Source organism: Biomphalaria glabrata, chromosome 12 (genome assembly GCF_947242115.1).
Source record: "Biomphalaria glabrata chromosome 12, xgBioGlab47.1, whole genome shotgun sequence".
Classification (NCBI taxonomy): domain Eukaryota; kingdom Metazoa; phylum Mollusca; class Gastropoda; family Planorbidae; genus Biomphalaria; species Biomphalaria glabrata.
The window spans coordinates 17,782,343-17,810,308 of record NC_074722.1 but is presented as its reverse complement, the minus strand read 5'-3'; the positions used below and the strand labels follow the sequence as shown (position 1 = coordinate 17,810,308).

The window sequence follows — 27,966 nt, the reverse complement described above, 5'->3', positions numbered from 1 at the left end:
TTCTTGCCAAATTATTGTCTACATTTCATGGAATTCAAAAATGTCTTCTCTTTAAACTGAAATAATCTGAAAAAGATACCCATTTTTTTAGGGATTAAAACTAGACAAGTTCTATGTGGTGAACTGTGTGGTATCAAAAATAAAAACATTATATTTATTGTTAAAATGCTTCAATTTGCATTCTTTTGAATTAACAAAAATAATTTAAAAAAAAACACTAAATGTTGAACCTAATCACATTCCATAAATGGATTAGTTTTCATTTTAATTAAACACTTTCCACAAAAATAAAAAAAAATAAAATGGACAACAAATGTTGACAATTATATTGATTTAATTGTATTAAAGCATTGACAATAAACTCTGTAAATTTGTTTGAACGTGAAGGTCTGAAGAATGCAACCTAAGGTGTTGGAGTGTTTCAGAGACACCTGAAGCTGATAGTGGTTCTAAAACTTCCTGTTGGAACACATTAACAAAAATAATTACAAAAAATTAAGTGAAGCCAGGAATAGATACAAATTTTCAGGTTCTCAACACATCTTAGGACATTTAATCACTTAGCTTTACTGAGTGACGGAATAAGAAAGCATTTCATGTACACAAGTTTTTTACAGACAAAAGTTTTAAATTTTAGAAACTGAAACTTGTGTCATTTATATAAGAATCAAATTTAAGACTGAATATCAAGTTGAGTGAATGCTCAGTACCTATATATTACATTTGTAAAAGATCACTGACTGGCTTATGTATCAAATCAAGAGATCTCTTAACTCTTTCTCTCCTGACGATACCAGCGTTGATTCCACCAGAATGTGGTAAATAATTATGGAGAGAAAGAGTTATACTAGTAAAGGGATGAAATGTCATACACAGGATCCTCTTACCACTTACCACTAAGGTGCTTGATAAGACACGATTTTAACTAATTCACAAATAGCGCTAGCTCCTATCAAACCTTTGTATTTTATTTTTGGTACATCACCAGAGACTGCATTCTTTATATAAAGCATAAATATAATTTAATAAAAGCAAATTTTATTTCATTTTCAAAAAAGGACTTATTTTCACTTTGCAATATGTCATTTCCCCTTCACTTTAGACAAGGGCCTAAATAAAAAATTAAAACTTAGTGAATAGCTTCAAAAAGATCTAGCACTGTCTATTTCTTTGCGGTTTACTTTTTACCATTGTCTTATCTTATCTTATATAATACAGACATTACTTCAAAAAAGTAGATGATTACGTCCTACGCGCCATGCATTCAGTCATGCATATTAACCAATGACTTAAATTCTGCCAAGTCACTGGTTTTCCTGGCTAGCTCAGGCAACCAATACCATGCTCTAATAGCACTAGGGAAGAAGGAGTATTTTGTACAAATTTGTCCTAGCATATGGGATGAGGAATGTGCCTTTATCTTTGTGTCTTTCTGAGTATTTTATTAAATTTTATTTTGGTATTTGAAGATTATGGTTCAGTGTTTTATGTATGATTGCTACTTTACTTTTGCGTCTTCTGTCCTGAAGGCTTTCTAAATTTAGTGATTTAACTAAAGGTGTTACTCTAGTCAAATGTGAATATTCGTTTGTTATGAATCTCACTGCTCTATTTTGTGTCTGTTCCAGTTTCTTAATGTTTTCTTGAGTTGAGGGGTCCCAAACAGAGGATGCATATTCTATTATTGGCCTAACCAAGGTTAAATAACATTATAGTTTTATGTTCTTATTTGATTTATATAAATTTCTTTTAATAAACCCTAATGCTTTGTTTGATTTTTGATAGTTTCATCAATATGGGGATTCCATGACAGTTTTTCATTTATTATAACACCTAGGTCTATTTCTTTACATTCACAAGTTGGTCAAAGAAATGATGATATTTAGAGAACACAATGCCAAAATAAATGTAGAGTGGGGAACAGGAATGATTCAGTCAGTGGAAAATGCATTTTTCTTTCTAGGCCTGAGACTGAAAGATATGAAATCAAGATCTACAATCTACTTAAGGACAATGTCATTCAATTCTGAAGTGTTTAATGTTTGTTTGAATGTTTCACGAATCACATGACTTCAGTCTACGCTGACCCAGTTGTGACTTGACAGCTTTGTGATTTTATCTGCTGTGCTGTACGAAATACAGAAAAATATATTGATCTAGAATTCTAGATTTTAAAATTCTAGAACAATAGCTCTATTCTATATCTAGATCTACTTAGTACTTAACTTATTAACTTAAATCTACTAATCTCAACTATAACATGTAGATCTATACTATTAACGCATTCTATAATATAAAGCAGAAAGTAAGGCATATGTATGTATGTATGTTCCGCATAGAAATCAGAACCGTTTGACCAATCTTGATAAAACCTGGCATAAATGTTCCTTGGATACTAACTGGAACCGTAACATATGTATAGTAGCTCTAAAACAAACTTAAGACTCTCAAAAAAAAAAAAAAAAAGTTGCCCAACTCTATGAAAGTATTACTATTACATGGATCTAGGCCATGTTTACATGAGACAAGATCAAAAGGATCTAGATTTAGATCTAATTTTAAGAACTACACTTTGCGCAGATAGTTTTTTACTTTGACACATGAAAATACAAAATATAGTCTATTGATTGCATTATCTAATAAAATTAACCTTCAAATTTGTGTTTCAAAAGTATTTTCACATAAATTTGTTCCTTATATCTGCAAAGTTAGATGTCCTGCCATACTTTATAATCCCATTCATTTAACTAATTGTACTTTATATCCTATTCATCTCGCGCTTCATTCGTTTTTAATAGATATGAATATATCGGCTTAATGGGTAAACCCATTTTTGCAAAACTACTTTTATTTTCATGGCGAAAGAGAAAAACTTGAAAGGAACATTAGCTAAGTTTAACATACATCTAAATCCAATCCATTAGATTAGTGATACACAAACTAAGGCCTGCAGGCAATATCCAGCTAGTTGTATTATATATAAATATACTTATAGAGATGTAATTTAGATTTATACAGTGTTAGAGAATAGCTTCAATAGCGTTACACAAGAAACAAACTTTTTTTAAAAATTTTGATACCTTGTGTGTAAAACAATACATACCTAAATAAATTATTTATAGAAAATCAAATACCTATATATTGTAGTCTATATAGTAAATCTGTGGTTTTATAACTTTCATAGCTTCTTTTATAGAAAAAAACGTGTGTAACTTCTTACACTAAACTTTTGGCCTACTTGCATCTGACACAAAGATAATTTTTATGTGCAGCAACATAGCACAAAAGAAAGTAATTGTACGTCTCCATTTACCTGTGGTATAACTGACACTAAATGAACAAGTAGATCAAGAGTAGTCTGTAAGATTCTGTGATCATGGTGTGTAACTAACAGGATCAATAGACCAACAAGACCTTGATGTACTAAATATGTAAGTATGAAGGTGGACACCTTGGTCATCATCTGCACCAAATGAAGAGACTGCAAAGAAAAACTTGATACTATTAGATCAATACAAGATGAAAGTCAACTGATTTGTTAGGGAGTTCCACTGATTTGTTCTAATTTATTTTTTGTTGGATAGATTCCCAATCATTGAACTGTAAAATAGCTCAGATGGTGTTAATTTTTGTAACTGTATGGTATTCTACAAAGTTAATTTTAACAAGAAAAATGTTTGCATTAAAATATTCAAAATATGCTCAGTATTTCATTCATCTTCTAAACCTATAGGTTTTATTTTCTAGGCTGTTTTTTTTTAAACACAGCTAGTGTAGAATTTGTTAACTGAATTATAAGAAGTGATCTGTTGTTAACTGAACTATAAGAAGTGATCTGTATAAAACTTGTCTATTATGTTAAGTATACAAAATGTGTACAAAATTAATGAAAACAAAAAAAAATAATTCAAACTAATAATTACCTGTAGTGCAATATCTACATCAGAACTGTGACATAAATTAAATATGGCTGATAGTATGTTTGATTGAATGATGATTAAAACACGACAACTTGGCTCCACTGAAAAAAATCAATTACAATAACATGAGAAAAATAGAGGAGTTTAAAAATTCATTGTCAACATCAAAATAGGTACAACTTTTCAAAATCATCTAACGAACCTTAAATACTAGTTCAGATAATGGCCTAGACAAGTATATTTAAACAACAAATTTCGACAAAAACAATTCAGAATGTATTAGATAAGGGATCATTTCCAATAAAAGTAATGTCCATGAAAATATGTACTGCATGGAAGAAAGAATATTAATGAAAGAAATTAATGTCATCAGTAAGTCAAATTTGAAACATAATTACAATAATCTAAATATTGTACACACACTGAACATTTTAATTACCCATAAAATTGTTAACCAGCCACAAAACTTCACTTTGTATGTATAGATCAGAACACTGAAGACATGTAAGTATCCAGGTATAGAACTGTACTTCCTGACAGAGAACAACAGCTAGATCTAGCTTTTGTCCAATGATATTCCCAACACAATGAACGTATGGAAGAAGAACCTAATCACAGTCATGAGAAAAAGAAATTTATTTAATACCTTTGTGAATACAATATAAAAATATTTTGGTTCATCTATTTGATTCATTTTTAAGGCTAATTTGTTTAAATTACAAAACAGATAGTTCTTGACAACACTTAAAGTCAAAGGTTTAAAATTTTGTTGCTCAAGGACATACTACAAGGAGACTTATCTAAGGCTATATTCAACTGATCAAATATGCATATCCTTTAAACTTTCTAACCCATACTTACATTTCGCACACACAAGAATAAATTATAAACACTAAGTGTTTTTTTTTTTTTTAGCAACTTGAAGACATGTTTTTTTAAAGAACTTGTTGACAATAGTTACAGAAGATTAAAAATATAAAACAAAACAAACAACTCTAATTAAAATTTTAATAAATACCTTTTCTCTCTGGGATTTATTCTCTATTTGCATAAATTGTGACAATTTATTGACAATTAGATGCAGAACAGGTGAGAGTTGATTATAATATTCAGTCAGCGTTTCCTGTCTAAAGACACAGTGCAGTTACGTAAACAATAAAAAAAAAACAAAGTAAAAAAATATGTTCATTAAAATTTTGAGCTGGGATTGTACATGTTCTTTGTATATGTCATTTTAATATCTTCTTATTACAATAGCAAGCAGTATTTTAAAATTCTGTATGAAGAAATGACAAAATTATAGACATTTGAAATTCAAAATAGGGTTCATCTAACATGATATATTCAGAAACAACATCACCGCTTTATGCAGTTTGGACATGGAGACAAAAAGCACATGATCTAAATGGAAAGACGTGAAAGCAGGTCGGTACCCTTCATGGGCTGGAGTGCCAGTGGGATGGATGGACCTGACCTACATGTACAAATAAAATTCAAAGCTAACCTGGAATATAAACAGTTCAGCAGCCATCCTATTTCATAGCAAAGATCACAGTTTGCTGATATATCTGTCAGTAAGGTTACAATATGAGAATATATTGAGCTTTCTTGCATGCACCTAGATGGAACAAGGAATAAAAAAATTTAAATGTATTAATACTTCTGTGAAACTTCAGTCATAAATGTCTGCTAATTGCTGAATCAACATGAATAAGTATTAAGAGAATGAATAATATCAAAACAATTTCTACTGTAAAATATCAAGATTATCAAACTTCAATATAAAAGAGAGGTGATGACACTTTTTCTATATTTTTGTGTGAAACCAGCAAAATGACTAGTTATCCAACAAATGTCATGAACTCATTGAAGCTGGCTTGACACTAATTCCTCAAAATTCTGAATTACGAATTTCAGCCATTGCCAAAATTTTATCAGGAGACTTTTGTTTTTTAGTAGCAGTAAGTTTTAAAATATCTTTTCAAATATATTGATTTATAATGAAGAATTATATCTATAAATATAACAATGGAGTATTTGGTTAGAACATCAACAAAAAAACTAATTCCAAAGCAGCTACTGTGACTAATTGAGTTTTTCTGATCCGAAGTAATATTTTAAGTTTTGAGTTAAACATGTATTTAAAAATATGTTAGAATTATAGAATATATTAAAGAATAAATACATATAAATATTATATAGATAATAATACAATTATTAATGTAACTTTGCTTCTCTGTTGATGCTTATGGTGTGCATCACTGCACTGTTTAACTAGGGATAGACAGATATCGGGATGAGCAAGGAGAGACAGTTGATTCAGGCATAAGTGAATGAGATACAGAACTAGAGTTTAGTTCAATCTGTAAAACAGATGGGCGCCAGTGGACAGACCAGCAGGTGAGAAGCAGTGTAGGTTTTGTTTCTGTGAGTTGTCTGGGAAAAATTGGAAGAGTTGTTCCTGCGAATGGAAGACATTCCTGCTGGTTTAGGTAGGCATTGGTTCTTGAGACAAACTGAAGATAGAGAGTGGCACAGACTGAGACCAGTGTTGGTAGCAAGATAGTGAACCCTGCAGGAAGGTGAAGACATAGGTGGTGCCAGTGAACCTTGTAGGCCAGAGTTAGAAGACTTGATAAGCAAGATGGACATTTCTGTTGATTAAAATCATCTCACACCTTTTATTACAAGTAAATAAACAGCATTCATCATCACCTCCATCCTTTGGTGTATTGCCTCCCTTAGATTCTTTACAATATTACTGCTTAAAGAAATTAAACAAAAAACAACTTACCTGACACATGCATAAGTCTCATCTTTAGCCAGATTAACTAATGCAAATAAGACACTCTTCAAAAGATCCTCAAAGTCCATATAGTACTTCTGAAATATTAAAGAGTTTCTAATCAAAGAACAACATGCAATAATTAGAGAGGAATACATTTTCATGTACTTCATTTCATTATGTCAAAGTAAAATAAAGTTCCTCTTTCAGACCTTGTGGTCTATAGGGCAGATGTAAAGGTCATCTGTTTCTGTGGCCTATGGTTAACGAGGGTGTCATGTGGCCAGCACAATGACCAACCGCCTTTACTTTTCCCCAACTAATGTTAGGTACCAATTAGAGCTGGGTGGACTCAGAGGCACCTGAAGATCCTGAAATTAAAAATCCCAGCCTTCACCAGGATTTAAACCCAGGTCTCCAGTTCAGAAGCCAAGCGCTTTACCGCTCAGCCACCGCACCTCCTATTTCATTATGTAGAGTGTTATTAATTTAAGAGACAAATGATTAATAATTTACTAATAACATTCTATTCAGATTTGTAATTCATTATTCTTAACAAAGTGAAATATTTATTTTAATTGTAAAGAAAATAGACTAAAATAAAATTCTGAATAGGATTTGATGTCTAAACAACACTCTATGTTGATATGTCACGTATCAATTTGAAATAGTCACTTATCAATTTGAAATAAACCCAAGTCTAGGTTATTTAAGTTATATAACTATGACTGTAAAGTATGGGTCAAGCACGGAATTTCCTATGATGTAAGCAGACACCTATCACTCGAATGACACGCATGACACTTGACAGGAAATTATTTGATTGATTGAAGGAGATGATTTCATAGGCTAAATCCAAGTGTCTAAGTAGAGGTCAAGTACAGGCCAAAGGAGACACGGGATCGAGAATAAAGAAAAACTTCAGTGGTGTTGAGATTCTAATAGAGATAAAACGTAAAAGAAGGCCTACATGTTGAAAGTAAAAATGTTACCTATAGTAAAGTGAGGGCCCATTTAAATGTTTCAGCTTGCTTGTAAGATCTCTTTTTTCTTTTCAGTATAATTTTTTATCACATACATCCCTCGTTAACAAAATATTAACAACAAACAAACAAAAATTAACAAAGAATTTCGGATCACGCCCGATCTCTAGCAATTTTTTGTTTTTGGAAATATCCAGTGAACGATTTGTCTGTGAACAATTTGTCTGTGAACGAATTGTTAGTGAACGATTTGTCGCGTGAACGATTTGTCGTGAACCAACTGTCGGTGAACAAGTTGTCGGTGAACAAGTTGTCTGTGAGCGAATAGTCCGTGAGCGAATAGTCGCGTGAACGAATTGTCGGGTGAACGAAATGTCTGGTGAACGAATAGTCGCGTGAACGAAAAGTCGTGAACGATTTGTCGGTGAACGAAATGTCAGTGAACGAATTGTCGTGTCCCCCTCATAGAGATAAAACGTATATTAGTTTTGAATTAGAATTTGTAGAGATCAGAATTGCATTTGTATTAAATCTAATAGTAAATTTGAATATTTTATTTTGATACAGTTTACTATTGTAAATACTGTACATTGCAGTGATTCCTAGTTTTTGAATTTAAGTTCTGTATTTGATTTAAAAGGATCTTCACTTATTCAATCTCTAAGATAGTGTTTAGATCTAGAGATATACATCTACAGAATCCCAGGCATGTCACAGTTACTTCTTGTAACATCCGACATTTCAACAAAGAGTCTACAACTTGAGCACTTCTCAGCACTATCAATGAATTAGCATCTTCAGCAACAACAAGAAGAAGAACTTGTGACAGTATATATACTTTAAGATAGATTAAAAAGATACTTACTGTTGCTACAAGTGTAACCAGGATAGTTACACATCCCTGCTCTAAGAGTATCTGTTTGTTTCTCTGAGAGTCACCTGCCAAATTGGCTAATGCCCAGGCACACAATTCCTGGGGGGAAAATCCATCAAACATTTAAATTAGTGAAAAAGTAGTGAACTGTAATTACTAAGGAGATGGGAAAAAAAGTATAGATTTATAAATGCATTTTAATTCACCAAATTTACTTAGCTTTGGTTCTGTAAGGTTGTTAATGCAAGAAGTGGCAATGGATATAAGCGCTCCACTACCTATAAATGCTTCTCATGGAATGCATCTCAAATAGCCAATGACAACTAGTCCAACACTTGGCCTCCACATGTGGCTCAGATATTTAGTTAATGGAGCTGTTAACATTGCTAGAAGGGACAAAGGTGACTATGTGGCACCTAAACAAGAATGCTTTAGGCAGGAGGGACTACCTACCTAAGAAAACAAAATCTGAATCCAATTTCAACTGCCTTGTGTCTAAGCCCTAACACTAGAAAGGCTATGAGAGTCAACCATAAGAAATAATTGGACAGACCCTAAGGTACAGCTGACCCCAGACTGTATTGGCTATAGCCATTCCTTTGAACCCAACAGATACAAGGAGAGTGGGAATGTAGGTGACAATGTTCCCACCTAGCCAATGGCTCTCATCTTGTCCACAACATGAGCTAGATATGAGTGAAAGAGGCCATAGATTTACTTTAATTGGTAAAATTATAGATGTTATCCTAATGTCATAAGTTAGATCTAAATGTATGCTTAACTTGAAGTCAAATAAGTACTTGCATAACTCTGTCTGATCCTGATAAAAACTGAATAAGAGTTGGCGACAAGCACATCACTTTTTTCACAACTTTTGACTGTCCAGCTGAAAGATTAACTGCACACCAGGCGGCAGCATGGAGAAGCTCAGCATCAGTAGAAAGAAAGCAGCCCTGCAATAATGGAAGCCCTTCACACCTGTTTTAAACAAAGAAATAATGGAAGCCCTTCACACCTGTTTTTAAAAAGAACAATTTTATATGTCTAACAAGTATCCCTTTGATAGCAAAAAAGTTTTGATTTGAAATTGTTTAGTAATCCAATAAGAGACCTTCAGAATGGCATGGCAAGAAAAAATCTTACTTCTTTCTGAAACCATTATGAGGTAGTAAAAAAGTTAATAAATAAGATCTTTGCAATATGTCTCAGTTAAATTGTAACCGGTCATTTAAAATTTTAAATCAGATAATTTGTCTATAAATCCTCAGCCACAACTCACTAAGACTTTCTGAGACTTGAAAAAATAATCATTCCAAATATTTTTTCAAATACCAGACTAAATAAAGTGATAGAGAAATTAAAATTCCAACTGCCATAAAAAATTATGGGTTAAAATCCTGGTCATTATGTTATTGTTCTGATAACATAACACCCATGAATCTAGATATAGTTTTACTTAGCATCTATCAACTTGTGAGAGAGAACCAAGTAAAAGCCATAGCCCAATGCATTTAAAGGCAAAAAAGGAGCTGGATAGGACATACCCTGCGAAAACCACCAATGTTGCAAATAAAACATTTGATTGGAATATGTAACAAGGAAAGAGAAAGAACCTGGAAGAGGTCAGTCATCAGCAATGCTGAGGATACAGAAATGACATGGGAGCAGATGAAGAAAACTGCTCAGAACAGACTTTGGTGGAGAGCTGTGTTTGCTGTCCTCATTGGAATAAATAAAGCATTTTTTTTAAACTACCAGTTTTGTGAGGGAAACTTAACATTACATTTAAAATCTATTCTTACATAAAAAAGTAATCAGTGAGCTCATTGCTATGTGAAGCATGAACTCATTGTAATGGTATTCATTCGATGTGTTCATCTTTCAATATTGAAATAAATGTAGAACTAAATGAACCAAACATGTTCCTACTTGATAAAAGTCTCAGCATGTGCCCAGTCTCTTGCAAAGCTTCGGTATAAAGTTGTAAGTGCTTCCACATTTCTCCCATGCTTTAACTTTTTGATGGAGTTCTCCACCTTGAAAAGAAACACAAAAATAAATCAACCTAGCATTGGTAGAAACATGATTTAAAAAGAAAAAAAGCTTTGAAAATAAGGAGAGTTGAATTAGACAGTAGAGTGATATTTATACTGATATGAAAATAATGAACTTTCAATGTCCATTGCTTTATTATGCCAATGAAACAAAAACTTTCCAAAACCATTTTTTCTAACTTAGCAAGCTTTAGAAAGCATATTTTGCAAAAAAAAAAAAAAAAAAAAAAAAAAAAAAAAAAAAGATCTATTTTATTTCACACCAAACCTAGCAAGGAATAAAATGTAAAATATTTTAGCTCTCTTGTATCAATTAATAAATTTATTGTTTAAAGTTGACAGTTTCAATTCAAATTTTGTTTGTCTTACTGGCTTGCTTTCATATTCCCCCTACTGCTGCAATGCATGCCACATAGAGCTTGAAATTGAAAACTGGTCATTGTGAGCCTATTCAAGCAAACCATGACTCTCAAACAAGTCAGCCTATTCAAGCAAACCATGACTCTCAAACAAGTCAGCCTATTCAAGCAAACCATTGCTCTCAAACAAGTCAGCCTATTCAAGCAAACCATGTCTCTCAAACAAGTCAGCCTATTCAAGCAAACCATGACTCTCAAACAAGTCAGCCTATTCAAGCAAACCATTGCTCTCAAACAAATCAGCCTATTCAAGCAAACCATTGCTCTCAAACAAGTCAGCCTATTCAAGCAAACCATGACTCTCAAACAAGTCAGCCTATTCAAGCAAACCATGACTCTCAAACAAGTCAGCCTATTCAAGCAAACCATAACTCTCGTATAAGTCAGCCTATTCAAGCAAACCATAACTCTCGTATAAGTCAGCCTATTCAAGCAAACCATAACTCTCGTATAAGTCAGCCTATTCAAGCAAACCATAACTCTCGTATAACTCTGTATAAGTCAGCCTATTCAAGCAAACCATAACTCTCGTATAAGTCAGCCTATTCAAGCAAACCATAACTCTCGTATAAGTCAGCCTATTCAAGCAAACAATTAAATGCCCTAAAACGCTCAACTGTCATATGTTTTATCAACATATGTGAGACAGAGCTTTCAGAAAACAACTTTTACTTTCAGCTACAGCTAGTATTCAACTATTTAAGCAAAAAACAAACAAACAAATGTCACTTTTGAGATCACTTTCAGATCCTCCTAAACATGAAAAAAATGGGGTTCATGAAATGATGAAACATCCTCTTCTGACAATACTGTCTATTCAGATAAGAAGCTTCTTCTTCTTCTGTCTAATCTGTTAAGGAACATTCCATTCTGAATTTTATCCAAAAAAGAAACAAAGTTATGACAAAAACAGATTAGTATTACAAACCTTTTCTTTTTCCTCCACTTCAGAAAGCACAACTTCAGCCAATTCTAAACTTTCAACTTTAAATCTTTTATTGGTGATAATCTTTTCACGCAGTTTTGACTGGGCACCTAAAGAAACAAAATAAAGTAACATTCATTAAAAAATCTGTGTATTTATTGTAACTTCCTGAACATAGTATAACAGAAAAATCCTAAACTTATTGTCATTTAAGAGTTCCAAACATATTGTGGAATAAAGTAAATCAAAGGATAAATAATCAATAAAGTTTTTACTTTTTTGTGTAATTTTAGAAGATGCCTTGATGCTACTAATATCTCCAGCACCTCCTCTCTTGTAGAGATCTTCATGATTAGTGATCATAGCCATCTATAAAAGCAGTTTCCTAAAATAGTAAAGGAAGAAGTTAATTTTCCCTTAAGTTCTAGATATTTATATCCTAGAAAAGCCAAAGTCACTTGTTTTTATTGTCAAAATTAACAAGAGTATCATGCAGTCAGCACAATGACAAAGGATAACTATATTCAACATTTAATAATAGGAACTAGTTAAAGCTATATAAACATATGGGTGTATTCAATCTATTATTAATTGCATTTTTTTTCAGGATCTTTAAAATAAAACATGATCCATATATGTACTTAGCTACTTGCAGTACTATGCTTACAGTTGGAAGACAAAGAATGAGGCCAGCTCCGATGATGTATAGGCCTATAAATCTACATCTAAGTAACTTATCCTGTCCCTTGTCCCGCAATAAATAATTTCAATTACTCAGACTGTGTAAGACTAAGACTGCTTTATTGATCTTTATGGAAATTTGTTGTGATACAAGGACTCTTTTCTCATAAAAACAATACTAGGTAAGATCTATTTCAAGATTAAGAATTTCATTGAAATCATCATCTAGACCTCTAGATCTATACGTAAAGCAAAGCTGTGTCTCAGTCATGTCACAGCCTATCCGGGCTATCCTGTCTAGAGTCTGGATCTAATCTATATTACTAGATCTATATAATAAATTATAATATAGATATACTTAATTATAATATCATGATGCATAGATAAGTTTCTATGTCTACTGTTTCTTTCTAGATTCCAGACCAGTGGTTCCCAAACTTATTTTGGCTCGTAGACCACTTGCCATTTTTTCCTGTATTCGGTAGGCTCCTGCTTAGCTAATGTTGCAATCTTGCTAATTCATGAACTTCACAGTGTTTTTTTTTTTTTTTTACTAATTTCTAACCGTAGTAAGGTGAAGACTGAAAAAGTAATAAAAACCACCTGTAAGTTAACCGCTTTACTATAATTTTGTTTTAACGATTCTTTAGCATCCAAGAAGTTTGATCATCATCATCACTCCTTTGGGTTCCTCGTGGAACGTAGGGCCTCGACAAAAAACACGCCACTCTCCACGGTCTCTTGCTAGCTTTTTGATGTTGTCCCAGCTCTTCCCGGTCATCTCTGCTTCTTCAAGTACACTGCGTCGCCATGTTCTTTTTGGTCTTCCTCTGCGTCTTGTTCCCTGGTGGTTCCACTCTAAGGCCTGTCTAGCTCTGTTGCTGGTATCTTTTCTAAGGGTGTGACCAATCCATCTCCACTTCCTCTCTAAGATCTGCACTTCTATATTTTTCTGTCCACTCATCTCCCACAGTTTGGTGTTTTCTACTTTGTCATACCAGTGTATTTTTAGGATATTTCTCAGGCATCTGTTGATGAAGGTCTGTATTTTTTTTGTTGTGGGTTCAGTTGTTCTCCATGTTTCAGAACCATACAGTAGGACGACCTTGACATTAGAGTTAAAGATTCTTAGTTTAGTCTTGTTTGAGATGTAAGGAGATTTCCAGGTTGGTTTTAGCTGTGTAAATGTCTGACGCGCTAGATTTATATGGCGTTTAATGTCTTCATCTGTTCCACCTGATATACTGACTACACTCCCAAGGTATATAAAATTTTCTACTTGGTCTATTGTCTGAGAATCCAGTACTATGTCTCCAATTTGTTTATTGTTTACTTTAAGTACTTTAGTTTTTGGTGGTTTATTTTGAGGCCTACTCTTTTTCCTACTTTGCTTAAAGCTGTGACCTTTTCTTGCATATCCTATAGTCCAGTGGTCTTCAACAGGGGCGATATCGCCCCCTAGGGGGCGTTTTCAAGATTTTGGGTGGCGCTGAGAGCCAAAGGGGCGGTAGGGGGGCGCTGGGCTCAAAATGAGGCGGTAAGGGGGCGCTGGGCATAAAGGTGGAAAGAAGAAACTAAAGGTGCTCTAAAACAAAACAAATTAAAAAATTCTTCAACATTAAAGCTGGGAAACTAAATATAGACAAATTATAGTTAACTTGCTTGTAATTTAAGAACAGAGACAGCGTTAGAAATTGAGTTCGGGAATCCCATTTTCTATTTTTAAATTCTTACTCTTTTGCTATGATTGGAGAGTATTTATTGTCCTTGGATCTCGCACGTCTAAACGTTTACGATTTGATAAACAAACTAGGTAATACGCCTTTTAGATTATAGTTTATTTTATCTACATATGTTAATATATTGATATGTAAATATTAATTGCAAAAAACATTAAAGGTAACATTTAATAGAATAATTTAACTTTTTAAAAACAAAAAGCATTGATAAAATGTTGTTACGAAAACTCACTGGTATGTCATGTAATATTTCCTTGAGATTTAGTGAATTGCCACTAGAAAAAAAGTAAGTTCTACTTTGATGGCATTTTCAGATGAGGTTATGAAACCAAGTCGGCTTCACGAACATATAGCGATATCTAAAAATAATTTAAGAATATTCATGAACAATTATACAAATCTACAATTAAAACAATATTAAAAACAAACAAAAAAAACGGCAAAGCAGGATATGTTTTAATGGTTTATTAGAAAAATGCATAGCTTTTTTAAAATACTTGTGATATTGTTGAAAAATTGATTAAAACTAAATTTATTTTAAAACATATGTAACACAAAAAGACTTTTTTACTGTTAGAGATGAAATATTATTTCAAAATTGTCTAGTTATGTAGCTTACGGGGACATATAAGAAACCATCAGTGGTTGGACGCTACAATGACTTCATAGGTAATATAGAATAAAGAACAAATCTATTCACTATTCACCTTGTGAGTTATGATACACAAAAAAAGTTTAGCCCGCAATTTCATTTCTATTTGAATCTAATCATAAAACTGTAAATAAAATACAAGCCCATGCCGAAAATAAGCGCATCTTTCAACAGTTTTATGAAACTAATGATGAAAAAGGTGTTAGACTCTAGTTGTAAAAAATTGTTGTACATGGTAGGCATCTAACACAAATGAATGAAACCAACTTCCGACTGCTAGGAAAGAGATTGACTTTATTTATAATATCATTTTCTCTTTTATCGAGATATTAAATCTATTTTAAAGAGTTTTACAATCTCACATCACTTGTTTGTTGACAAATGAATTAGTTACCAAGGACACCTATATCTATTCCATTTACATAACAATTCTATGAAGAAATTAAGATTCGCTTCTAAAATTAAATATATATATATAAATGACAATTATTACACATCTGTTACCTACATTCAAAGTGAGTTGCATGAAAAAATAGATTTACAAAACTATGTCTTCAGTAAAAAGAATCTAAACATAGGAGGCACACAGTGGCGTATCTAGGGTGGGGGGAGGGGGAAATTGAAAATCCCCCAAATTAGTGCTTTTTTAATTAATTAAATTAAATATTACGCAAAATGCAGCGGCCCCCAGAGATGTCAAGCCCCCTGGCCCCCAAACGATGGAAATTCCTAGCTACGCCCCTGGAGGCACAACAGAGATGTGGCTGCATTTAAATGTTTCAGTAAAATTCCAAAACTGTGGTCGAAATTGGAATGATGTTTTAGCTATTCCATCAACATACATGGTTAACATAGATTTAGTGCGAAACAAAGTTAATGAATAAGGAAAGAAAGAGACTGGATGTAACCAATAGAGGAGAATTTCGCCTTGCCTTGGCTAATTTAAAGCTTGAAATTTCTAATATTGTCAAACTGAAGGAGGCACAAGGTTACCATTAGCTTAATTTCATTTTGTAGTGAATTCAGTAATAGTAATATTTATATTAAAAAATAAAACTAAATTGACAATTAAACCTAAAAACAGTAGGCCCAAATATTCTTAGGATTTGAAAGAAAGTCTTTACAATTATTTTTTGTGTGTAATCACTGCAAATTATTTGACATAATTTTTGCATAATGATAATATTGGCTGTTTTTGCCTTTCATTCCGAAGATTACGGCTGAGTCCAGTGTTTCACATAACTACGCAAACCAAACTGCGACCTACATATTTTCATGCATTTTATGCAGACAAAGCCTTTGTATCAAATGTTTGTCCCGCAGTTTTTGTAAGAGCTCTCGAACTGTTTCTCTCAGAGGCTATCTGCTGCCAGAGAATGCTACCAGGTACTTTCCTCTATGCCAGTGAGAGCGAAATGGCGCCTGAATAAATCTTTATATCGCACACGGGGGAGGGGGGCACCTCTGTAACTCAGTCCTCCTCAAAGCTCGTCAGTCATAGGCCAAGGAGTTCACAACAATCGCCTTTGGCATGCGGTCATCTTCCGAGCGGGATAAGTGTTATTGACAGCATAAAAATTAATAAATAGATGATATTTTGTTCAAATTTGCTTTCTCACGCTTCTTCATAACTGTTTTTCTTAGAGGGGGGCGGTGGCGGATTTTTTTTAAAGAAAACATTCGAAAAGGGGGCGGTAGGCCAAAAAAGGTTGAAGACCACTGCTATAGTCTGTGTGATAATAGGGCTATATCATCAGCGAATTCCAGATCTTCCAGCTTTTGTGTGAGAGTACATTGGATTCCTTTACCTGCGTTAGAGTAGGCTTCTTTTGTGACCCAATCCAATACTAGAAGGAACAGGAGTGGTGAAAGAAGACATCCCTGTTTGACTCCTGTTGTGACTGGAAATTCCTCTGACAGCTTGCCACAGTGGGTTACTTGGCAGGTGAAACCATCATAAAGGTTCTTGATTATGGTTATTATTTTATTGGGGATCCCATAATGTCTCATTACAGTCCAGATAGATTCTCTGTCGCCACTATTGGGGATCCCATAATGTCTCATTACAGTCCAGATAGATTCTCTGTCGACACTATCAAAAGCTTTTTCAAAGTCGAAAAAAGTTGCATAGAGAGGAGATTGCCATTCGACACATTGTTCTACAATTATTCTGAGTGTAGCACAAGATCTCCCTTTTCTGAATCCGGCCTGTTCTTCCCTTAGAAGTTCATCACATGCTCCCTTTATTCTGTTTAGTAGGATTCTGCTGAAAATCTTGCTTGGTACTGACAGCAAAGTGATGCCTCGCCATTTCTCACATTGTGATAGATCTCCACTCTTTGGTATTTTTATTAGCAAGCCCTTTTTCCACTCATCCGGAGGTGTTTCTGTTAACCAAATTTTGTTGAATAGTTTATGCATTTGGTCAACTATTTCACTTCCTCCTTCTTTTAGGACTTCGGGTGGTATGTTGTCAAGTCCAGCAGCTTTACCTGTCTTCATTTGTTTGAGTGCATTCCTTATTTCTTCTTTAGTTATTTCTTCCATGTTTATGTCTAGTGTTGGTCCTGCATTTAGATCTGGTGGAGACGTGGTTTAGGTCTATTGAGCACTTCTTGAAAATATTCTTTCCATCTTTCAAGTTGTTCATTTATTGAAGAAAGTAGTTTTCCATATTTGTCTCGGACTGGAACATTGCAATTAGCCTTTTTGGTACTGAGAAGTTTGGTGATTTTGTACAGTTGTTTTACCTGCTGCTTCTTCTGCCTGTTCTGCCAGATTATTGTAAAATGATCGTTTGTCTTGTCTAAGCATTTTGGTGACTTTCTGTGAAACTGCTTGGTAGTCTTGTTTTGATTGTTGTTAGTGGTTTCTTGTTTTTGATAGGTTAACTGCCTGTTTAGCGCATTTCCTCTCTTCAATTAATTTCCATGTCTCATCACTAATCCACTGTTTTTTCTTCTTAGGGTTAAGGCTTAGTACTTCATTGCTTGTTTTAGTAATAATTTCTTTGAAATTTTGCCAAGATTTATCAACGCTTTGTTCGGCCTCATCTAGTTGTAGCACAGCAAATCTATTTTGAAGGGATAGTTGGAATTCCTTTTTAATCTGGGTGTTGCGGAGCTTGTCTAGGTCAAATCTTTTCCTTTTGTTTCTTTCTGTTTTATTGCTGGCCAGCTTCATTTTTAGTTTGGCAACAACTAGGTGGTGGTCTGAGCCAATATCTGCTCCTCTTCTGTTTCGTACATCTAGTAATGTGCTTCTCCAGTTCAGCCAATTGGTAACGTGGTCGATTTGATTCTCTGTTTTATTGTCTGGTGAAACCCATGTCACTTTGTGGCATTTTTTGTGGGGGAAAATGCTGCCTCCTATCACTAATTCATTAAATGTGCAGAAGTCTGCAAACATTTCTCCATTTTCATTTATGGTGCCAAGTCCATGGGTGCCCATACTTTTCTCTCTCTCTCTGTTGTCACTTCCCACTTTGGCATTCAAGTCTCCCATGACGATCAAAACATCTCTTGTAGGTATTTTGTCAACTATACTTTGCAGTTGGTCATAGAATGTATTTTTGTCAGTATCACTTGCAAGGTTGGTGGGAGCATAGCACATAATGATGTGAACATTTTTGAACTTAGACAAAAATTTGGCTCTAATTATTCGTTCTGAAACTGGTTCCCATTCTAAAAGACTTTTGAAAGCTTCCTTGTTTAGTAGTAGTGCTACACCATTTTCATGTAAGTCATCTTCTTTTTCCTTTCCAGAGAAGAGAAGGGTTTCTCCTGATTGCAGTCTTGTTTTACCGAATGTGTTCCATCGAACTTCACTTATTCCCAGGATCTGTAGTTTGTAGTTGGCCATTTCCTTGGCAATTTGTGCACATCTACCTGGTTCTAGTAAAGTGCGGACATTCCATGTTCCCAAGTTAAATAATGCCTTCTGAATAAGGAAGTATTTCTTTTTCATAGGTTTAAGTAGAGTGGTCGGCCTCACAGGATTCGTTCGACTTTCCCTGCATAGCTTCATAAGTCTCCTTTGTGGAGCTCTACTTTCGCCTCTGACAATGTTTTAAAATAAACTCAACTTTATCATTCAAAAATATTTTTAAAAACTTCACTTATTCCCAGGATCTGTAGTTTGTAGTTGGCCATTTCCTTGGCAATTTGTGCACATCTACCTGGTTCTAGTAAAGTGCGGACATTCCATGTTCCCAAGTTAAATGCTGCCTTCTGAATAAGGAAGTATTTCTTTTTCATAGGTTTAAGTAGAGTGGTCGGCCTCACAGGATTTGTTCGACTTTCCCTGCATAGCTTCATAAGTCTCCTTTGTGGAGCTCTACTTTCGCCTCTGACAATGTTTAGTGTTTGTGCTTTTGTTCTGGTTTCTATAATACTATTTTTTTTCCATGGACAGGTTGTTAGCTTATCGCACAACCCCTGTGTCCCGGGGAGGGGGATGCACCTTTTGTCTGGCCTCTTTCCTAACAGACCTGTCCGGCTTGGTAGTACCTGCCAGGAGTGATGAGCTCCCGCCGGTATAGCTCTGAGGGTCATTGAGGCACTCAAGCTGTCACACCACGGCAAGGTATGTGCATCAGGTGACAGAAGAAGTTTGATATAAAGTCAAAAAGAAAAACAAATTTGTCAAACATAAGCTTTTCGACAATCATCATACTTCAGGGTGAAGGAACGACTGATGAAAATTCTTGTCATTTTCTTAACACATCTGAGAGTAAGAAATATGTGTTACTTTGATTAACTGCGTTGATAACAAATTGTGAATGATCATGCAATCTACAAATTTGTAGCTATGCAGTGTATTACCAACACCCTGGACGGATACACTATTCACAGCAGAGCCCACCCATGAAAGGTGCTCCATCCGATGTTACTGATTTTATAGTTTAAGAGATTGCTTTTTCTTTAAAGTGGTATTTAAAGACATTAAATATTTATTCACCTTTATTAACAGGTATCAGTTTTCACAAAAAGAAGTTTTTCGTTGATTTCTTTATCCATAGTAAAACAAACATGTGCCAATAAAAAATGCTTATTACCAGACAAAGTTGACTGATCAAGCTGTAGAGAAGTATGCTGTTTGCAAATAATTACATATGAAGCTTTCAATGTCATAGAGCTTATTTCATCACTATGCCTTTGAACTGTATTTACTTAGAGGAATTCTTTAATAATATCAGATTTAAGTTTGTGTACAAAATAGTTTTAAAACTTCTTATTATTGTTGCCTTCAGTGAGATGTTTTCCAAATAAGTAAAAGATATTTTAAAACACTTGCAAACCATCATCTTCTCTTTTTGATGTCAAGATTTATTCCACTGTAGGTCTCTTCTCAACTTTATCATTCAAAAATATTTTAAAATTTTAATCCATTTTAACAGGGTGACATTGTCTCAAATGATCATTACTGAATTAAAATTGTTATCTTGATTAAATTAGTTTATTTTTTTTCCTTGTATAATTATGCTTTTCTATTTCATTTTTTGGTAGCTTGTAGTTTAGTATCTTCAGTTTATATTAAAAATTTAGATTCTGCCATTTACATGCATGACTAGATGCATGACGCATAGGACGTAATCATCTTCTTTTTTGAAGTAACGTCTGTATTATATAAGATAGATCCACCCTCGTAGACCTCAAATTTGTTCACTTTAGTAGAACCCTTGGATGTCGTCATAGACCCCTGGGGTTCATACAGGCTACAGGCCACTTGGGGAATCACTGTTCTGGACTAAATTTAAACTTTAAATACATATAGTCATATACACTCTAGATATATTTTTAGCTGGAGTCAAGATCTAGATCTTTAATCTATATATATCTAAATCTAGAGATTATTTTTGATTCACTAATAACTTTGAGTTTGATTCTACTAGATCTAGACACTCTCCGACTCTAACTAGTTAATACATAACATACTTGTTACATATATATCTAGATTAGATAGTATGTTATATATGTATGATATGAATATATTACTAGTCGACCGGTAGCGTAGCATACGCTGCTATTTTGCAGGGCCGGCCTTAGGCCACTGCAACCTATGCGTCTGCAGTGTGCCCCACACTTTCATAGGACCTTCGCTAATTCTAGGTGTATAAATTAATAAATTAAACCATTTATAACTTATAACAGATTTTCTGCGGCCTCCTGATTTACCAGAAACTCCTGGAAATCTCTTGAAATTACAAAATATACGAAAAAGTCCTGGAAATCTCCTGAAATTATTAATTAAAATCTTTTGAAAACTCATACAAATCTCCTGAAATATAGAGATAAAAATTGTCATTTTGAGGTGTCATTCAATATGAAAAACGCCAATCCTATGCGCGATAAAAAAAACTGCATTATCACGTAATTGTGGAATTTGGTGAAAGAAGCTTCTCACGCCTCAAACTAATGAAGAATTTTTTGAATTTGGTAATTCTTGCTATTGAGCGTGATCTATGTAGGAAACAGAATTCTTATGATATACTGTATGACTTCGCTACACGCACGACCAGGCAGCCATTATTAGTCATTATAATAATAATATAACCATAATAATAATGTAATAAATAAATACTATGCTAAAAGTTAATAGAATCTAGATGATAGATCTAAAATACTTAAAGTAAAAGCGGAAATTACACCAGATTGTGAACAGAATGGCAGAACTATTCTAACAAATTAAAACATAACTAGTCGACCGGCGGCGTAGCATACGCCGCTATTTTGCAGGGCCGGCCTTAGGCCACTGATACCTATGCGACCGCAGTGAGGCCCGTACTTTCATAGGACCCGCACTTTCATAGGACCTGCTCTAATTCAAGGTGTATAAATTATTAAATTAAACCATTTTATAACAAAACAGATTTCCCGCGCCCTCTGTCGATTAACCAGGAGCTCTGGGAAATCTCCCGGAATCGCAAAATATACGAAAAAGTCCTTAAAATATACACACAAAAATTGTCATTTAGGGGTGTCATTCAATATGGAAAATGCCAATCTTATGCGTGGCATTATGCATCAGCTGTAATTGTGAAATCTGGTGAAAGAAGCTTCTCGCACCTCAAACTAATGAAGAATTACTTGAGGTCAACAATTTTCAAAGATAGATTGAAACATTCGGTAATTTTTTGCTATTGAGCGTGATTATTATGATATACTGTACCACTTTGCTACACGCAAGGCTCGTAAAGTAATTCTGTACATACTAAAGAATGAATAAAATTTACAGACGAATTTATTTTCTAAAACAAACTCTTAAATTTCACTCATTATCCTCTTCCCTACCCAAACTTGGCCCCACGAAATCTGTTTATCATAGGGCCCCACAATGGTTAAGTCCGGCCTTGCTGTTTACATATATTCATATAGAATATAGATCTATATAATAAACATAGTAGATTACTTAGATTAGTTCCTAATCCAAACCTCCCGCTGGACAAAGGGGGATGGGAGCGGGCAAGGTTTGATAAATTTAAACGACAGTCCATAGCGCAGCCAGTCATCTGTAGTGTAAGTGTAAACACTACTCTTGTTTTCTCGTGGACTATTAATAACTATTATACCCAGATTGATCTTATTCTTTCCTTTTACCTTTACTTACTCCTTTCCTTACTACTCGTTTGACATGTTCTCATGTTGATGGAAGAAGAGAATTACATTACATGATGATGACATGATTACTCAGAATAGCTACTTACTAAGTTACTACTAGATCTAGAATCGTCTAGACGTAGATCTATCATCTAGATCTAGATTTGAATGAATTCATAGCCTGGACCACAGATTATTGGACCTTTAAAAAGAAAAAAAGCGTCTAGCCTATCACTTAGCTATATATTTTATCTTATATTAAAGGTCCACAACTAAATCTAGTTCTAGATCTAGACTAGCTAGATCTAGTCCTTTCAATATTATAGTCTAAATCTGGATACAAGGCCTAGTTATAGATCTATGATCTAGATACATTTAATGGTGAGATACATTACAATGTAATCTAGATTCTAGATCAAAGCTAGATTTTGAATCATTTTTAACTTGAAATTAAAAGCTTGGACCGCTAATTTTTGGACTTTTGTTTTGTATGTGCCAAAGCTTGTATCACTTAGCTATATAAATTGTATAGATTTGTAATCTATATTTATATAATTATAATATAGAATCTACTCTATGATATCTAGATCTAGATCTATTTATATAGATCTATTATTAAGTATTAGCTAGATCTAAATTTCTATAAATCAAGCTAGAGTCAAGATTTTAAACAAGTAATTGATATGTAATGTAGATCTAGATCTACTATTCTTTTGAAGATAGTCATAATAGAATTAGAAGACGAAAAGAAAACTTAAACTGGACTCCCCCCCCCCCCCCCACCCCCCTTCCCAGTGGCGGCAGTGGACAACTGCTTTGAGATGTGGAAAAATATGCAGGTCACATCTGGGTTTGCATAATGATAGTCATGTAAAACACTACACTCATTCTTAATCTTCAGAATTGAAGACTTTGCCATTGTCTTTTCAAAATATATTTATTATCTCATACTGACTAGTATATTTTTAGGACTTTGAGCATAGTGATGATAGTGGGGTGCCAAAATAGGTATCAAAACACTAAGTCACCTTCTGCTTTATGGTTGAAAAGGAAAATATACTCATTTCCTATGAACATGAAGATGGATATAGAGTAATTAGAGTCCCATCCTCCCTTTGAAAACCCAGCCACACATATGGCATGGGTAAGTTGAGTCTAATGCAGATAAGCGGCATAACCGCCATAAGCCTGCTTCTTCTCTCATCCTTTTGTTAGCTCTGCATTCTTTCATGCTGGCCGCTATCCTTGCTTCATATCTTGGCTTTATGCCATGAGTAGTGATCAAGAGCTAGGATGTCTTTGTAATGCTTGTGTTGACCCCCCTGAGAGTGCTTTCCTGCACACAGCTTCCCTTACAGACTACATGTCCCACCCATCAAATTTGGGACCCTTTTTTTTCTGTGGCTTGAATAGTATACTGTTCACTTGTGACTTTGGATCAGACTGCTTACTGGGAGGCTTTTTGCTTTTGAAGTAAGATAATGACTTATTTATATTTAATTTAGATACATTTTTTATTCCTAAAGTTGAAAATGAATGAAGATTGGCTGTCAGCGACTGTAAAAAATCACCCCAAGCTTGCAGTAACTCTTTGTTTTGGAACAGGATTTTTGGCAGCACTGGTTTTGTTAAAACGAAGAAATTTAAGAAGTCTTTCCAATAGTGCCCTTGTGGTAATAAATATTTTACCCATTACTTGATTATAAATCTATCTATCTATCTATATATATATAATTTTGAATTTGTTGCTAATTAAAATGATTGCTAGTATTCTGTAAACAATTAAGAAAACTTCAACTATTGATTTAGCAAGTTCTTGTCGAGACTTCTTTTTCCCAATTAAGTTTTGAAAATTGTTTTTCATCCAAGAAATATTTTTTTTTCCTCAATAGAACAATCAAGGTGACACCAACAGAATATCAGGGGAATACAAGTTGGTCTTGGTGGTAAGAAATGATTTGAACATGGGTAAAGGAAAAATTGGGGCTCAGGTAAGATACAATTTTTCTATCAGTCAGTTACAAAATTGTTTGAATCTTTAAACATTCTTAACATTGAATTAGTACCTAGGACACTTGTTATGAACTTTCTTTTATGCCATCACTGTTTTGTATTGGTTTACATTTCTTCTTATTTGAATTTAAAACTACATTATATCCAATGACTGAAATGTGTATATTCTAGTGTGCCCATGCTGCTGTCTCTGCTGTTGAAAGATGTAGCAGTGAAAACATGCCTGTACTGAGACACTGGCAAAAGTATGGACAGCCCAAAGTAGTCCTGAAAGTTCCAGATGAATCTGCTTTGTAAGAAATATAGTCCTTTTGTTTCTTTGTGTAGACATGTATTTCAGCTACTTTCTTATTTATTTAATAATTCTTACTGTTTCTTCAGAGTTTAAATTTAAAAAAAAGGTGTAATATCAGTGGTAATATAACAGGAAATACATGTTGATCTGTGTGGTCAAAATTATTTACATAAATTAAATAAGATTGTATTATTTATTCAATACCATTGTTATGAATGTCTATAAAAAGTTATAGCCAAAATATAGTCCTGCTTAAAATTTTTTTGTATAGATTAAAATACACTCTTCTCATTGAATCTTCTAGTTTTGAGGAAATTCTTTACAAAATTTGTTGCTCATTAGAAAGCATTAATCACTTTATATTGATTATAATGCTGTATTCAACCAGAGAAAAATAGAGATAAGGTAGTAAGAAAACACCCTCTTAGAGCTTGGTGACATTAGCTTTATGTTACTTACCACTGTACACACCACTTTACAAAAAGGTTAAAGCAATCTGTACCAGTACCCAAACATTTGGCTTGGATGAAAATAATTTTAACTCTTTCTCTCGTAATTATTTTCCAAGTTCCAACTGAATCATCCATTTTTTCTAATTTGGATTTCACTACCCTGTTAAGGTTTAACTTCCAATGTGTCTCTTTAGATCTAGATAATATTTATTGATACAAATTGAACTAATGTATTTTTTTTATGATAGTTATTCATAATTTCATAAAACTTAATAACATATAATAATAATAAGGCCTGTCTTCGAGTTTGAAGATCAATGAGGAATGTAGTGTTTCCCATGGCTACACAGCCCCAGCTGTGACCTACATATTTGATCAAATCTAGCACAGGCATAACCATTGTCCGCCAGTGGTTGATTTAGATTTTCTTTTCGCCATCTACGTCTGTCCTTGGCAGCAGATTTTCTTTTGGTCTCAAAAGTATATCTTGCTGCCTTTATAAGTGACCGCCAGCTCTCTTAAAGCTGCATGGAACCAGGTGCTCTCTTCTGTCAGTTAAAGCAAGTAGCTGCCTAAGCTGGTCTTTAAAGTGCTTCCATGGGGCACCTCTGTTATGTTGACCACCTTTCAGCTCACCAAAAAAGACTGCTTTTGACATATGTTTGTCCCCCATACAGAGTACGTGCCATGTCCAGCATAACTGTTGGACCATAAGAAGTGCCTTTATACTGTTCAAACGGGCGTTCCCAAGGACATCACTGTGTTTGATGGGGTGCAAGCATCTTTGGTGAAAATGTACGTCTTAGTTGCTCTCTGTATAATATTGTTATAAACCTGGTGGTGGCACAAATGGGGGCAGTGGTGTGTGTGTAGTCAGCCGACGCAAATCGCCCCAGGCCAGCGCTAGATGAGCGGTCAACCGTGACGAGAGACGAGCGGTCAGCCGAGTCGAGTGTCAACAGGACGGTTCGGGAAGGATCGACGTCATGAACAGAGCTCAGGGGCGTCACGAGAGTTGTAGTTATCTGACCACCTAGAAATGTCGAGCGGCATTCTGTCCGGTTCGAGAAGGCCAGTAGGGACCCTATATAAGAGCGGAGGTGTCGCAGTCAAGACGGTTCAGAAAGGAGGTTCACGACAAGATTTCAGAACACGGTCGACTACAGCACAGTTCAGCGGTGTGGTTCTGTACGGAGCATTACGACGGTTCAGTGCGGAGTACTATCAAGTACAGTTGAGACGAACGGCGTCTTGATCTTGGTTTGTGATCGAGTCCGACACAACGAGCCTAGTGTGTGAAGTCAGTCCTGAACTGTTGAACCCAGTGCAAGCCCGGAACGAGACGGAGAGGCCAGTGCAAGAGTTGATACGGCGGTATGGTGTTATCGGAGAGATATTTGTACAGTCTTGTGTTACGTGCTGCCAATTGTACAGTATTGGCTGTTATTTATTCAACTATTAAAGTGTTACGTTACTTTGGAGCCCTGAGTTGTCAAGTTCTTTAAGTTGGTGGTGTATGGTGCAGTTTGCAGAGAGCCTGGATAGTGAGATTCGTAACAATATTTATGTCTTAGGTGGAGCAATTTATTCCGCTAAACTCTCGCCTCAAGGTGTAAAAAGCACTACTGGCCCTGGCCAGATGGTTGTCGACTTCCCTTGAAAGTGATGGGTCAGTTGATACTATTACATGTCACTACCATGTGGGAATTTAATATAGAAAAAAAAAGAGCCTTTTTTTTTACCCCCCTCCCTTTTAAAAACATTGATTTTGTTAACAACATGCTGAAAACAACTGACTTTTTAAGCATCGATGATAATATTGTAGATTTGGCTGAAGGAAAGGGGTCAAATAAACAATGATATCGTTGATTAATAAATAATTTATATAAGTTCATAAAAAATCTTGTTTCATACTGAGTTACCTTAGTTTATATTTTATAAAAATTTTGTTTTATTCTAAAATATTTTAAGTGCTAAATGAGCAACATAAAATGTGTTATTAATACTCATATTTGAGTAAGTATCCCTACAAAAATATATTTAACTTAGAGACACTAAAAATAAAAGTAGCAATAATAAATACCCTCCCCCCCCCTCAGCCTAGACTCTAATAGTTTTAAAAACAATGCTATATTAATATTAATTTCCTACAATTGTTCTGACTTCCTGACACAGTTATGACTTAACAAAAGCAGCAGAAGCTGAAGGTTTGATCACTTGTATCATAAGTGATGCTGGAAGAACACAAATTGCACCAGGCTCAAAGACAGTTATGGCCATTGGCCCAGGTTGGTTTCTTTAGTGTTTTTTTTATTGAAAATTTGTATAAAACCAACTCTTAACTATGTGAGTGACTTAGTGCCAGTATCTAAGCTTATCATAAGCAATTCTGTTTTCTACTACTGTTTACTGTATTTTAATGAACTTTTTTTTTCTGTTATTTTCAGGACCAGTATCAGTTATTAACAAAGTTACAGGGCATCTCAAATTATTATGATAATAATTCAGTATAGAATATTGATGTTTTTGTCAATGTTTCTTTCATGTATTACAAATAATTAAAATGAGTACTGCTA

The 27,966-nt window shown here is 34.3% G+C and overlaps 2 protein-coding genes across 20 annotated transcripts; one reads left to right on the top strand and one right to left on the bottom strand.

Annotated features, from left to right (window-relative positions):
* Positions 1–316: 316 nt before the first annotated feature.
* Positions 317–22,875, bottom strand: LOC106055980 (uncharacterized). Of its 10 annotated transcripts, none has more exons than XM_056006800.1 (15): positions 22,738–22,875; positions 14,613–14,739; positions 12,628–12,711; positions 12,236–12,345; positions 11,964–12,070; positions 10,492–10,598; positions 9,363–9,540; positions 8,554–8,661; positions 6,715–6,803; positions 5,425–5,538; positions 4,939–5,047; positions 4,360–4,528; positions 3,924–4,021; positions 3,314–3,481; positions 317–459 (listed from the first exon to the last, which is right to left on the bottom strand). In XM_056006800.1, the coding sequence occupies exons 4-15, from the start codon at positions 12,327–12,329 to the stop codon at positions 343–345; spliced, it is 1,458 nt and encodes a 485-aa protein (XP_055862775.1). In that variant the 5' UTR covers positions 12,330–12,345; positions 12,628–12,711; positions 14,613–14,739; positions 22,738–22,875; the 3' UTR covers positions 317–342. The 10 variants fall into 10 exon arrangements, with proteins under 10 accessions (XP_055862775.1, XP_055862774.1, XP_055862778.1 ...); XM_056006799.1 differs by having other exon boundaries at positions 22,641–22,780; XM_056006803.1 differs by having other exon boundaries at positions 22,631–22,764.
* LOC106055981 (peptidyl-tRNA hydrolase 2, mitochondrial-like) lies at positions 22,602–27,966 on the top strand. Of its 10 annotated transcripts, none has more exons than XM_056006813.1 (6): positions 22,602–22,740; positions 24,157–24,303; positions 24,523–24,621; positions 24,815–24,936; positions 27,566–27,678; positions 27,838–27,966. In XM_056006813.1, exons 2-6 carry the CDS (start codon positions 24,163–24,165, stop codon positions 27,885–27,887), a joined length of 525 nt encoding a protein of 174 aa, XP_055862788.1. In that variant the 5' UTR covers positions 22,602–22,740; positions 24,157–24,162; the 3' UTR covers positions 27,888–27,966. The 10 variants fall into 10 exon arrangements, with proteins under 10 accessions (XP_055862788.1, XP_055862789.1, XP_055862785.1 ...); XM_056006814.1 differs by lacking the exon at positions 22,602–22,740 and adding an exon at positions 22,763–22,894; XM_056006810.1 differs by lacking the exon at positions 22,602–22,740 and adding an exon at positions 22,922–23,011.